The 13,573-nt window shown below is 31.2% G+C and overlaps 1 protein-coding gene across 6 annotated transcripts in view; it reads right to left on the reverse strand.

Moving 5' to 3' along the window:
- The window catches only part of LOC117177149 (protein amalgam-like), a 260,532-nt gene that overhangs the window by 49,019 nt on the left and 197,940 nt on the right, over window positions 1-13,573 (reverse strand). For 4 of the 6 annotated variants that reach the window (XR_004467668.1, XM_033367653.1, XM_033367651.1 and 1 more), the window contains exon 4: window positions 7,185-7,312. Coding sequence is in view for 3 of the 6 variants with exons in the window: in XM_033367653.1 (XP_033223544.1) it covers window positions 7,185-7,312 (128 nt within the window). In the remaining 3 variants the exon portion in view is untranslated. Of the gene's footprint in view, window positions 1-6,163; window positions 6,410-6,885; window positions 7,313-13,573 lie in introns of those variants that run through there. The other 2 variants (XR_004467670.1, XR_004467669.1) reach the window with 2 other exon arrangements.

Consider the following 13,573-nt stretch of genomic DNA (forward strand, 5'->3'; position numbering starts at 1 on the left):
TGCTCATCACCTTATCAGTTACAGATGTCGGAATTCTTTAAAAAATCAGCTCTATATCTTTAGAAAAATGAGATTTTTATTTGAGCTTTACTCTTTATTTTTATGATGTTTCTTTATTGTGCTCGTAATTAAAATATAAAATAATACCAAAAAATCTCCATTTTACTTTGAATCAATTGAAACCTATGCTATTATCATTACACGCATTTTCTAAAAATGTTTTGTTCACGACGCGTCAAAAGAATCAATTCTAGAGTTTTAAAACTGATTTCGTGAAAAATTTTAGGTACGAAGAAAAAAGGAAATTGATGTGATGAAATTTTTTTAAAACATATGTTAGCACAATATCTTTTTATCGGTAGGGTGAAGCGGGACAGGGCCGACTGTTTAGCGTCCATTGCTCTATAAAAGATGTAATAAGATGTGAAATTCATCAATTTTTTTAAATTCTGAGTCTAATAAGCTATATTTCGGAGGTCTTGCCCCGCGTGTCGAGACAAGACCGATTTCGTTTTTTTATGAAATACAAACATTTGAGTATATGAACATTTTCTGGTTTCATTTTTCAAGTGTGAAACTATAACATGAACATAGATGCATTCTAAATTTAATATATTTTGGACTTGAATTACGTTTGAAGTTTTCAATTTAATGGCACAATGCTTTATCTACCAGTAAATAAAATTTCCATACTGTAATTATTTCAATCAATCTTGCAAACGTTGTTTTTATAAGGTATGAATTTATAAAACGAATTCTCGAATAAAATACATTATTTGATAGAAAGAAGAATTAAAAAAATTAAGGAATAGCAATTTTATTTGCAAAGTCTTTCTTGTTTTGGTGGTCAATCCTGTCCAGCTGGACCCTACCACATGTGAAAATTGAATGTGAATTTTTTAAAACACATTTTGGCAAAAATTTAGATTCATGCCGTAAGAAAAAGTTGTAAAAAATGTTACCTGTAACACGTATCGTTTTCCTACGGCACCCGTTCCATTCAAACGCCTTTCCAGCCCCACCCTCATATAGTGGGTCCAAATGGGAGAATTCGGCTATTAACTCCATAAAAGATGCAGAGGTATCGTGTAGCATCTTGTGCTGAAGTCCAGATTTAAATAATAAATTTCTTCATTATACATACATGATTCCAACCCTTTTTCAAGACTATGAAGTGGGGCTAAAGTTAGTTTAATACTTCTGATAACTGTGGAACTGTAGTATATTGTGCTACAAGTGCGGAAAGTTGGCAGTTCCACAAGACTGTGAAGTTTTTTGTACAAACCGAAAATGAGCCGTAAACGAGCCGAAGACGAGCCGGGAACTATTATAATACTTGAGCCGTAGACTCTATGCTTGAGCCGATGGTAAGTACTGTAAACTTGACAAAAGTTACAACTGCGTGCTTTCAGCACCTGTTGGACACAATATTTTCTATAACAAATGTAGGTAGTTTACGATTTTAATATCAGAAATTACGGAAAACTTTTGAAACTCTCGGTATCGAAAGCTTCAATTATTGAAAATTTCCGAGCAAAAATTCAACGACCAAATTTGGACAACCACCATAAAATCCTCCTATTGTAATTTGAATAAAGGTCCTCCTTACAAAAAAATATTTCATAAAAAAGAAACAAATTTCTGAACAAAAATAAAAAAGAGGAAAGAAAAATAAGAATTCACATATCAAGGTAAGAAAAAATGTTCTAATTTTTATTTTATTTTTTTCAAAAAACTTCTCTCATATTCTGATATTCAAAACTTTCAGTAAATATTGTGTAATTTTTGGTCATTTTACCATGAGTAATTGTACTTGCAATTTGTAGTTGTAATTTATTGAAAAACTCTTTTGGGCTAAGTGGCCCTCTAATTCTTCAAAATAATCGAAAAACTTGTTTTTATTGTTTCTTAAATCGATAATATTTAAATATTCTGTGAAGTTTACAGTACTTGCCATCGACTTATTTTCGCATCGTTTTCGGCTCGTCTTCGGCTCGCCTACAACTTTCTTTCGATTCGTCTCTTGCCTGTACAAAAAACTTCTTAGTCATGTGGAACTTCCTACTTTCTTCACTTTTAGCACAATATAATATTCAAAGTAGTTCTAAAGACTATCTACATAAAGTATCACTTCAAGGAACTAAGAAAGTTTTAAAAATGTGAGTTTTCCATGCCTCTTCCGAAAAAAAGTAATTTTTACCATATAGAGTCTAAAAAATAACCTCAAATGTGAATAATGAAAATTATCAAGCGATCAGCTGATCACGTTGACAGATTTTTTGACATCAATTGATCACGTTTACAGATTGTTTGAGAAGTAAGATCATAAAACAGCTATAAGTTACAATAAATTGTAAAAATTTGCCATAAATTAACAAAAATTTCCAGAAATTTTGGATTATTTTGATTATTTTTAATAGTCTCAAAAGAAAGCTTGCCTTTTTACAATGAAAAATGTCAAATAAGGAAATGGAAAAATTAACTATTGAGTGCGAAATTCGTGTATATTAATTAAGCTGATTCAGAATTGAAAAAAACTATTTAGAAATATTTACTGGTAGTTTTAACTAAGTTAAAACTTTTTTTAATATGTTCCTTAATGTGATATTTTTTTATCCGAAAATGAATGTTAATTGTTTATATGAATTTGTGAAATAAATACACGATTTAACACTTTTCTTATGAATAAAGTTTGTTCATTGAAACAAATAAATTACTATAAGAAGTTGCGTCCTTAAATTACGTAAGGATCGTTGGTCAAGCTTTCTTTTGAGAGTATTGCAAAAATGGAAGAATCTTCAATTGAGAAAAAAGTTAAATAAACAATTAATTGTGGAAATTTTGAAACAAAATAAAGTGGAACCTTTTTAGTACTTTTGTAGCACTTTGGTTCAAGGAAAGATCTTCATCAGCAAGGCTTCTCATGGACTTTTTGGTAACTTTATTCCTATTTCAGCTGTACTTTAAATAACTGTAAATAGCTGTAAATAAAGTTTACAAACTGCTGTTTTTCAGCACAAAAACTACTATCACAACAAGTGTTAGAATCTTCAAAAGATTATTATTATTATTATTATTATTATTATTATTATTATTTTGATACTTTAATAGTCACGAAAGAATATAGACACTACTTCAAATATTTTAATAATAAATTAACTTTTTAAGTATTACACCAAGGATTTTTCAAACTTAAAGAAAATGGTGCATCTTATAAAATAATTCACAATATGGGATAGATTATTACACTTTGAAATGAGCCTTTTTAGAAGCATATTATAAGTTCCTGCACATCACGCAGAATAAACTACTATGGTTCACGGGAAGGAGCAATATTTTTAATATACGACACCGTATTTCATAATGCAAGTTGTACCAAAATTTATGATTTTACACACCAGGTGTTCATACACTAAACCAAATTTCTCCAGAAGACGATTTTTCGTATACAAAATTTGAATTTTTTAATTACTAATTTTGAATTCATTTTGAAAGTTGTTCAAGTTGGGGAAATTTAATTCTACAGCTGATAATCATTTGAACTTACTTATTCTATCACCTTTTTTATTTTAAGACTGTACGAAAAAAAGGTTAGTAGTATGGAACATCAACTTAATTCTCGTTTGTTTGTAGCTAAAGGTCAAATTAGATTGAGAGTTCGCAGTATTAAGCATACGATTTCAAAATAGGTTTTGCACATAGAGGTGCCCCCTACATGACATATTACATTTTTCAATATTTGTTCTAACCTTTATTACGCCATAAATCACCATTGCCGAACACAAAAAATTACACAAGCCCACAATAAAAGTTGTCTGCACGAGACAAGTGACTAGGCTACCCTTATGGGTTTTTAGCCGCTGAATCCGAATATGGCCTCAGCATTTGTCCTACATGTCTCAGTTTTCCACCAGATGCAAAAAATAAGGAAAAGCCTAGCGATTTTTTCATCACATAGGTCATACAAAAAATTTGTCTGCACAAGACAAGAGACTAGGCTACTCTTATGGATTTTGAGCCACTGAATCCAAATCTGGCCTCAAAATTTCTTCTACACGTCTCCGTTTTCCCCTAGATGCAAAAAGTAGGGAAAAGTTCAAGGATTTCAGGTTACACAGGCCATACAAAAAATTGGTTTGCACGAAACAAGTGACTCGGCTACCCTTATGAAATGTGAGCCGCTAAATCCAAACCTGGCCGCAGAATTTTTCCTGCACGTCTTAATTTTCCCCAAGATGCAAAAATGAGGGAAAATTTTAGAGATTTCTGTTCATATAGGTCATGCAAAAAAATTTTCTGCCCGAGGCAAGTGACTAGGCTACCCTTATGAATTTTGAGGCGCTAAATCTAAATCTGGCCTCAGAATTGATCTACTCGTCTCAGTTTCCCCCTAGATGCTAAAATAAAGAAAAACCCTAGGGATAACATGAACGTTATTTTTGATAATACCAGTATACACGAAAAGAGGCACATCGATATTATATTCTTAAATACAACGACTTGTAAAGACTTAATTTGTACACAGAAATTCTTTAGTGTGCCTTCCATTTCTCCTAACTTGGGTATTTTCTATGGAAATTAATGGGCTTTCTCAGATTATATAGATTTACACAGGAAAAAATAACAAAAACCTAATATCCTTTACAGTTTTGTGTGCGAAATCAGTCACTTGTCTCGCGCAGACAACTTTTTTTTGTGGGCCTGTGTAACCAGGAATTCCTTAGGCTTTTTCCTACATTTTGCATCTATAGAGAAAATGGAACAAGCATGCAAAATTTGGAGTTCATATTTAGATTTAGCACGCAAATCTGCAAAGGATATGGCATTTTTGTTATTTCTTCCCGTACAAATCTATATAATATGAAAAAGACCTTCAATTTTCCTAGAATTACCCAAGCTAGGGGAAACGGAAGACACACTAAAGAATTTCTGTCTACAAATTAAGTCTCTACAAGTCGTTGTACTTAAGAATATAATATCGATGTGCCTGTTTTCGCGTATACTGGTGTTATCAAAAATAACGTGCAAGTTATTCCTAGGGTCTTCCTTAATTTCTGCATCAAGAGGAAAACTGAGACGCGTAAGATCAATTCTGAGGCCAGACTTGGATGTAGCGCCTCAAAATTCATAAGGGTAGCCTAGTCACTTATCTCAGACAGAAAATTTTTCTGCATGACCTATATGACCAGAAATCCCTAAACTTTTCCCACATTTTTGCATCTAGGGAGAAAAGGGTAAAAGCTCGAAAAAAGTAGTGGTCAAGTTTATATTGAGAGCGCAAAACTGCAGAAAAAATAGAATTTTTCTTATTTTTTGCTTTAAAGTCAGTATAGCATGCCCAAGCCCTTCAATTTTCGTAGATTTATCCTAGCTAGAGGAAACGATAGGCACACTGGAGCATTTTTGTGTTTCAATTTGATCTATAAAAGTCACAAAACATACGAATATGACACCAGTAAGTTTATTCTTCTGCATACTGGTATTATCAAGCTAATGTCCAGAAGAGCCCAAGTTGTTCCCCTATTTTCTACATCTATGGGAAAACTGAGACGTTTAGGACAAATTGTGAGACCATATTCGGATTCAGCGGCTCAAAATCCATAAGGGTAGCCTAGTAACTTGTCTCGTGCAGACAACTCTTTTTTGTGGCCTGTCTTATTTATTCTAACAATAATATGGAAACATCATTCATCCTGCTTACGGAAATTTTTTATGATTTAATACTTTGCTACATTCTAACAATCTGTCATATGAAAAAAATGGTTCCAAATAAGAATTTCAAGTTTATTTAAATAAAATTATTATAGTGCATTTAAATAAAAAAATGGCAATAAAAGCAGGTAGCAATAATCGCGCCCATGCTTTTCGGTTACAGAGTCAAAGGCTATTACATCACGATCCACGTAAGGTGCGTGGAATTTTTTTTACCGTTTTTCTCGAAAAATTCTGAAAAGTGCATCTAATTATTTTAACATATTACAAACTTGGTATTGATTCATTATTAGGAGGAGTATGAATCCAAACAAAATTCTGCGGGTTGTAAGTTCTTCTTGTAAGCTTTCTTCACAAAATGTATAAGAAATAAACTATTATTTTTCAGGAATATTTTAAAAACGTGTGTACATTTGTCTAAATTAAATGTTGATTCAACCTTCTAGTCTTCTTTATTTTAAGTTTTAGATGCAGAACATCAAAGGAAGTTTTGAAGAAATTCAGAATTGCTTTCAGAAAGTTTCTTATCTTTTCTTTGCATACATGCTATTCTGAAAATAATCTACTTTGCAGTTTTCGTATTCTTCAAGGGAAATTTATGTTACGGCTTCATAAATTGTGAGGATTTATTTTTTAGAATTTGTAAATTCATAATGGCGCTTCCTCTAGTGGAAATTTACACGTTCAAGGTAAAAGTCTGGAAACAAATATTTAAATGTAAATGGTATGAAAAATTTCACAAACTTAGGTTATACATATCTCAAACTTCCAGGCTTATAATTCGAAAAATAATTAATAATATTGCAAGATTTAAAATATAAAGCTCGGAATGTTACAAGCTTTTAAATTATATTGACTCTATTTGATAACAAAATTTGTTAACTTAAGTGTATTTAAATCTTAATAATTTACTATATAAGCAAGCTATACCTGTTCAAGGGTTTCAAAAGAAAACCTTTTAAATTTTAAAATTATTTATTATGAAAGACTTCACCATTAAAGCTTTATATTTTATTTTCCAGTACTCATTTTAAAAACTTGTGTACTAAAATGCCTTCTCTGAAATAAGATATACAAACATTGTGCATATGTTTTCATTGCACAAGTCATGAACAAAATTTTTATCCTAGAAAGGATGTTTTCCTTTTCGTTTAAAAATTAAATTTGCCTTACCAAGTCCTCGAGAATATTCCGCTCGTTTAAAGAATTCTAGTGACGCCACTAATCGTGCTGGCTCTTCAATTTAGTTTGAAGTTCCTCTTATAAAAAAATAAAAACAAATTAAAAAAAAAATTGAAAGCTATACCATCAAGGAACGTTCTCTTTGTTACTTCATGACAAAAAACGTACTCTTTTCAAAAGACCTTCATGAGAGATTTTTCCGGAATTTTCAGTGGACAAGTCGAGCGCAACGCAAGGTATAAAAAAAAGTTATGCATATAGAAATAAAATGAAGGAGCTTCAGAAGAGACCTCTTGATTGTGCGTCCAGTAAATCGCCGGTGGCGGTTCGGGGCTGTGGCGTACGACGCAGGTCAGATTCATGGTGCTGCCTCGGTTTATGTACATTTCCGGGCCTCCAACGATGGTGGTGACGGGTTCTGATAGGGCACAATAGTTAGACACGGGAAAGATAAAGAGGCACACTAGGGTAGATAAAGGGTCTCAGTATTCAGAGCTCAAGATTTCTGGGATTACTAATCCTTAAGGGTGACATTATGACGATAGCAGACTCATCACGGATAAATAGGAGGGTGCGCGACACATTTGTTATTTTTAGGATACATTTATTCTTAAGGAGATTGCATGCAAAATCGTTAAAGCAATAGCTCAGCAGAACGAATTTTTTTAAAGCGCCTTCGGTAAAACTTTATGTATTTTTCACACTGAATGCGAATCTGACTAAAATATTGTATCTTTCTTACCGTTGTAGAGATATCGAGCTTTTTACTCGTGGTAGTGTGAGTAATCAGCATTATCTCCAACTTTACCTGATTTTTTTAGGCCCCTGAAGAGTGCACGGAGATAAATGCATGTTTAAATGTAGATGTTCAAAGAGTAAGATTGTAGCACCTAACATGCAGATATTCATGCCAAACATTTACCATATCTTTGAGATGTAAGGCGTACAAATATTTTTATTTTAAATTGAAAGGCATTCAGATGTTAAAACTGCCCGAGCGCATGCGCATCGCGCATTGGAATTTCACGACTGTATTTGACGGTTATTTATTTTCAATATTTAAATTATAGAATATTACAATTTTTGAACATCTCCAAAGAATAAAAATTATATATCTTTAAATAAAATTGGATAACGACTTTTTACTATCTAAAGAAGGGAAGAATGATCTTAAGTTTCAGGTTTAATGACTTAACACATTTGACACCCTTTAAATAAAATTGAAATAAAATTGAGTTCAAGTAACTTAAAATAAATAGAATATTTAATTCAGATTACAGATTATTCGTTCTCCAATTACTTAGTCCTGTTTTTTTTTTAATCAAAAATATTGAACATAACCTCAACTTGACTGAATGTATCATCTGTTCGACATTTCATACCCTTTATCTGTTTTTCGTTCGTGTAAGGAGATTAAAGTTTGATTTTGAATTCACAAATAATTGATCAATTAATTCCTTAAATGGCCATAAATAAGCAAACTCCTTAAATATTTACAGGCGCTATTTGACATAAGCATACATCTAACATCTCAGATATTTCAGTTGAACATTTTGGATGTTAGAGAGTAATATCTCACTTTTTAAGATCTACAGATGATAACTTTGAACATCTAGATTGTTTTTCTATAGCTAAACATAAAATACGTTAGCCTTGAACATCTAGATGTTATGTTTGAACATCCATTTTTCTCCGTGTAGTTCGGTGTAAGTTTGTAGGAGGGATGTGATCCATAACCCCTCTCCCACTTACGCTGAACAGCTTTTCCAGGATCTCAGAAAGAAACTAAAGCTAGCTTTAGGTATTTTCAATGGGGGATCTTGAAAACGTGCGATGACTTAGTTAAAGTTGTGTGATCAATTGAAAACTCCCAACTTTCCAAGGTCCCTGATTTTAAATGGTCAATACTACGGGACGAGTATTTTTTAAAGCCTCTGGAAAAAGTATTCGGCTTAAATAGGAAGCATAAGTAACATTTGTCTCCCCATTTACCCCATTTATTTGGAAAGGTTTGAGGAAAAATGTGAGGAAAACATTTCCTCCACTCCACCCCCCTACTCATGCTGAACCTCTTTTTCAGGAGCAAAAACAAAATCAAACGTTCCATTGAAAAATACGTAAAGTCCAAGGGTTCACAAAAAATAGAAGAAAATTTACATTTTCGAGAGTAAAAATTCTGAAGATCACGAAAATTGTGAAAGAGTCACACTTTTTTGGTCATATTCGAGTTCAGTGTGAAAAAATACATCAAACAAATGAATTTTAGAAAAATCAAATATTATCTACTAACTCGATATCTTGAAAAGGGCAAGCGATCGATATACTTTTTTAAGTCCGATTTGTATTCGGCGTAAAAAGATACATTGAATATTTTAGTAACGTGTTAGTTTGAATTTTAATCACTTTTGATTTTTTGTAATCTTAACATTAAAACAGACAAACAATGACTTGAGTTGGCCTAGACAATAATTTAATTTTTAAATGCGAGCTATTCCGTCTCAAGTCATCATTTACACGGAGAAAAATAAATGTTTAAATGTAACATCTAGATTTTCATGGTTAATATATTTAATGTTTAACTATAGATCATCAATCTAGATGTTCTAAGTTAGCATCTGCAGATCTTAAAAAGTGAGATGTTACTCTCTAACATCCAAAATGTTCAACTGAAATATATCCGAGATATTACATGTATGGTTATGTCAATTTCAAATTACACTTTAATGTTCGTACACGAACGAAAAACAGATAAAGGTTATGAAATGTCGATCAGATGATACATTGAGTAAAGTTGAGGATATGCTCAATATTTTTAATTCAAAATAAAAACGGGGGTGAGTAATCGGAAAACGAATGATCTGTAATCTGAAGTTAAAATCCTATCTGATTTAAGTTACTTAAACTCAAATTTTATTTTTAATTTATAAACAGTTTGTCAAATGTGTTAAATCAATAAACCTGAAACACGGAGAAAAAGATATCACACAATGATATCACAAAACCTTTATATTTCAAGAAAGCGCAATATGATAACGTACAATCAGGTCCCGGAGTTTTGTACGATATTATAATGCACTAATATCACATACAAAAATAAAGTTAAACTTTGTTGCTGTCGTCTGCTACGGCGTCCTTAGCAGCACTGGGAAAAAGGCAGAGTATGAGTCAGTTCGAGTTATAAATCAGGACTCTAGATTTAAAACAATCACAGAGAAAATTAAAAATTTGCTGCAGGTAAGACCTGCAACTGTCAATGATCAAACATATTTCGGCGAAAGTTTCATTGAGGTTAAGAAAATAATTCTGAACTCGTCGACCGCGTCACGCTGAAGTGAGCAAATTTCAATAAAACATGTAGAATCTACGACAGAAAACACAAAAAGTATGTACTTACTGATATATTTCCTCCGAAATAAATCATATTATTGAAGACGAATTAGAATTTACTTAATACAATTTAGCAAAAGCGCAAAATGTAACTGACGGATGGAAATCCCCATTTCTTACGTTATAGATTGCACAATTATGCGGTATATAATGTAAAAACTTGCAATGTACGATATCACGATTTTGCGCTATTATAATGCAATAATTACGACATATAGCGCAGAAATTACGATATAGTTTTCTCAGTGAACTTAAGATCATTGTTCCCTCCTTTGGACAGAAAAAAGTCGTTATCCAATTTTATTAAGGAGTAGCTAATTTTGATTCTATGGAAATGTTCCAAAATTGTAATATTCCATAATTTTATTGAAAATATATCGCCGTCAAATATAGTCGTGAAATTCCAATGCATGATGCGCATGCGCTCGGACGATTTTAACATCTGAATGTGTTTCAGTTTAACAGAAAAATATTTTTATGCCTAACATCTCAAAAAGATAGTAAATGTTTGGCATGAATATCTGCATATTAGGTGCTACAATCTTACCCTTCGAACATCTACATTTGAACATCTACATTTATACATCCATTTTTCTCCGTTTATTCCTCTCCTTAAAATCATGTAATCGTGAGTAAAAAAATGCAAAAGCCCTGATTAATATTTGGGACGGAAGTACTATAAACTTTCCTTGTTTTTTTTTGCAACATCTATACAAGCGCTCAAAGAGTTTATGTTAAAAAAAAAAACTTCTAAGGCAGGACCATTTTTTGACCTTACTGCTACTTTAGTTCTATTTGAGAAGGTGTTTTTGGAATTTAAATCTCATGAACAACAGAAAGAATGTTAAAAAATATATAATGGAAGTTTTCTAGCACTTTTGTCCTGAAAGTGAATTACACTGAAAGAAATAGTTTGAGGCTAATGGAAATCCGAGTTTGCTTGAGAATTTCTAACTGAATTAGAAAGAAAGTTGTGCTGCCTCAGCCATACGAATTTGAGATTTATTACCTACGTATAAGAAAATCACCTATCCTAATATGACAAGGCAAGTTTGACTGAAATGATATTTGGGAAAAGTGCAGCATTAGTTATATGATTAAAATATGAAAATATTATAGTGTAGATACAAGAATTGTATGCCTCGCTATCATGGCTGTATTGAACGTATACTTTTATCAACTATCTATTTGAAAAAACACTGCGCTTAAGTCTTGCATTAAGCATCCGACTATTTGATTGATACAGCCATACCAATCGAGTACCGTGCATGTGATGCGAGATTGATGAGCCAGTGGAGCGCGCGTCGACTCAAGATTAGTCGCCGTCTTCAGACTTGTTTTATAGCAAATGAGGTTAGTGAAGAAGGTTTTGAATACCTAACTCTAAAATTTGTACAAAATTAAGATTTATTAAATATTCTATAAAACAATTACTAAATAAATTATGTATTTAACATTTATTTGCCTTTTATTTTTGTATCTTCAGAATAATATTTGAATTTTATGTATACAAAAGGTCAGGATTTTTAGGTAATTTCATTATTTTACGCCTGAATTCAATTTAAAATATTATAAAGCATTTTAAATGATTTTTTGAAAATTCAAAAAAGTTTAAGGATCTTCATGTAATTTAAAAATATGTTTAAGTATTAAAACAAACTTTCAGGACTTATTTGATTTAAAAATTGTTAAAGTTTATCATTGAATTTCAAAAGATTTGAAAAGATTTCATAATATTTAAAAGATTTCAAGATATTTTAAAAGAATTTAAGAGATTTTAAGTAATTTTGAAGAATTTTTAAGGAATTTCAGTAGAATTTAAACGAGTTTTAAGATTTTAAAGTAATTTTAAAATATAAATAATGTTCTTGAATTCTTTAAAGTCTGTTAAAAATCTCCTGCAATCTTCGTAGATTTTTAGAAAACATTTAAAATCGATTAAATTTCTTAAAATATATATTGATTTCTCTAAAATCTTTTAAAATATCTTGATATATTTTTGAATTTATTTTTAATCTTTTTAAATTACATAAAATATTCAATAACATTTTGTAATATTTTTAAAATTATTATATTATAAATATACTATTATAAGCTTCGCAACATTTTTTATAGAATGGGTTGCAAAAATGTGCAGACGGTCCTGCACAGCTGTAGGATATATTTCAGATTTTGTTCTTTATACTCGAAGCTAGGTTAGCCGCGAGGCTTTAGGCGTTAGGAATGCGAAACATTTAGGGTTCGAATCCGCGACAAATAAAAATTTTCATAGCGTGCGATTATAAATATTGTAGTGATTCTGTAATACAAAAAATAATTGTGTACTCGAACATGTGAACAAATATTAAAGTATAAAGTAATAATGCAAAAGATTAAATTTTTTCGGCGAAAAATTGGTTTCAAAACTTTTTCGATATAGACTGTATTTTAGCTACAAGTTTAGATTTTATAGAACTATTTTACGTTTTTCGTATACCCTACCTTTCAATCGAGCTTATGTCACCCCGGCCTTTAAATTTTATAGAACTTTGTAACACATTTCGTTGACTAGTTCAACACAATGTAAAACAAAGACGATTTATATTTTTTCCGTGTATCTTTAAAAAATAATTTTCAACGAAATTATGGGAGGTGCAGCAAAGAGCCATGCGTATGGTTGATTTACCCCAACCAAATTCTATCTGACGCAGCCATCTTATGTTAAGAAATATCTCTGATAACATATGACTGAAGCAGTAATATTGCCTCAATAATTATGGTATGGGTAAAATACGCAAACCGTATCGCTGTAGCTGAGCGAGCAATACATTATGGTTGGAATAACCAGAATTATGCGTGTATCGTCGAGTTATTTCTCTCAGTGTATGAATTGTAATTTTTTAATTTAGTTGAATTTAATTCCTGTTGACGAAGGACGTACTTCGTGTACTTCTTTGGTATTTAAATTCTTTTTCGGCCGTACTGTTTTGAGGCATTTTTTTTCTTCGTAAAGTTAAAAAATATGTAACATGGCAACAATTGAGGTGAAGTTTGATAATCCAAAATCGTATTTGAAAATACTAGTATCATATGAAAACAAATCTTTTAATTTTTTATAAAATTTTGAAAATTAAAATTTTTAATAAAGTGCACTTCATTACCCAATGAACATAAATTCTTTCTTAATGTATTAATAAATAAACTTACAAACCTTCTATGTCAAAGTGAGCATAACAATATTTTAAGTCGACTTTGAATTAGTAACAAACACATAAAATAAGGTTGAAGTCCAGCATATACTATTATTATTATT

Source organism: Belonocnema kinseyi, chromosome 7, assembly GCF_010883055.1.
Source record: "Belonocnema kinseyi isolate 2016_QV_RU_SX_M_011 chromosome 7, B_treatae_v1, whole genome shotgun sequence".
NCBI classification, from domain to species: domain Eukaryota; kingdom Metazoa; phylum Arthropoda; class Insecta; order Hymenoptera; family Cynipidae; genus Belonocnema; species Belonocnema kinseyi.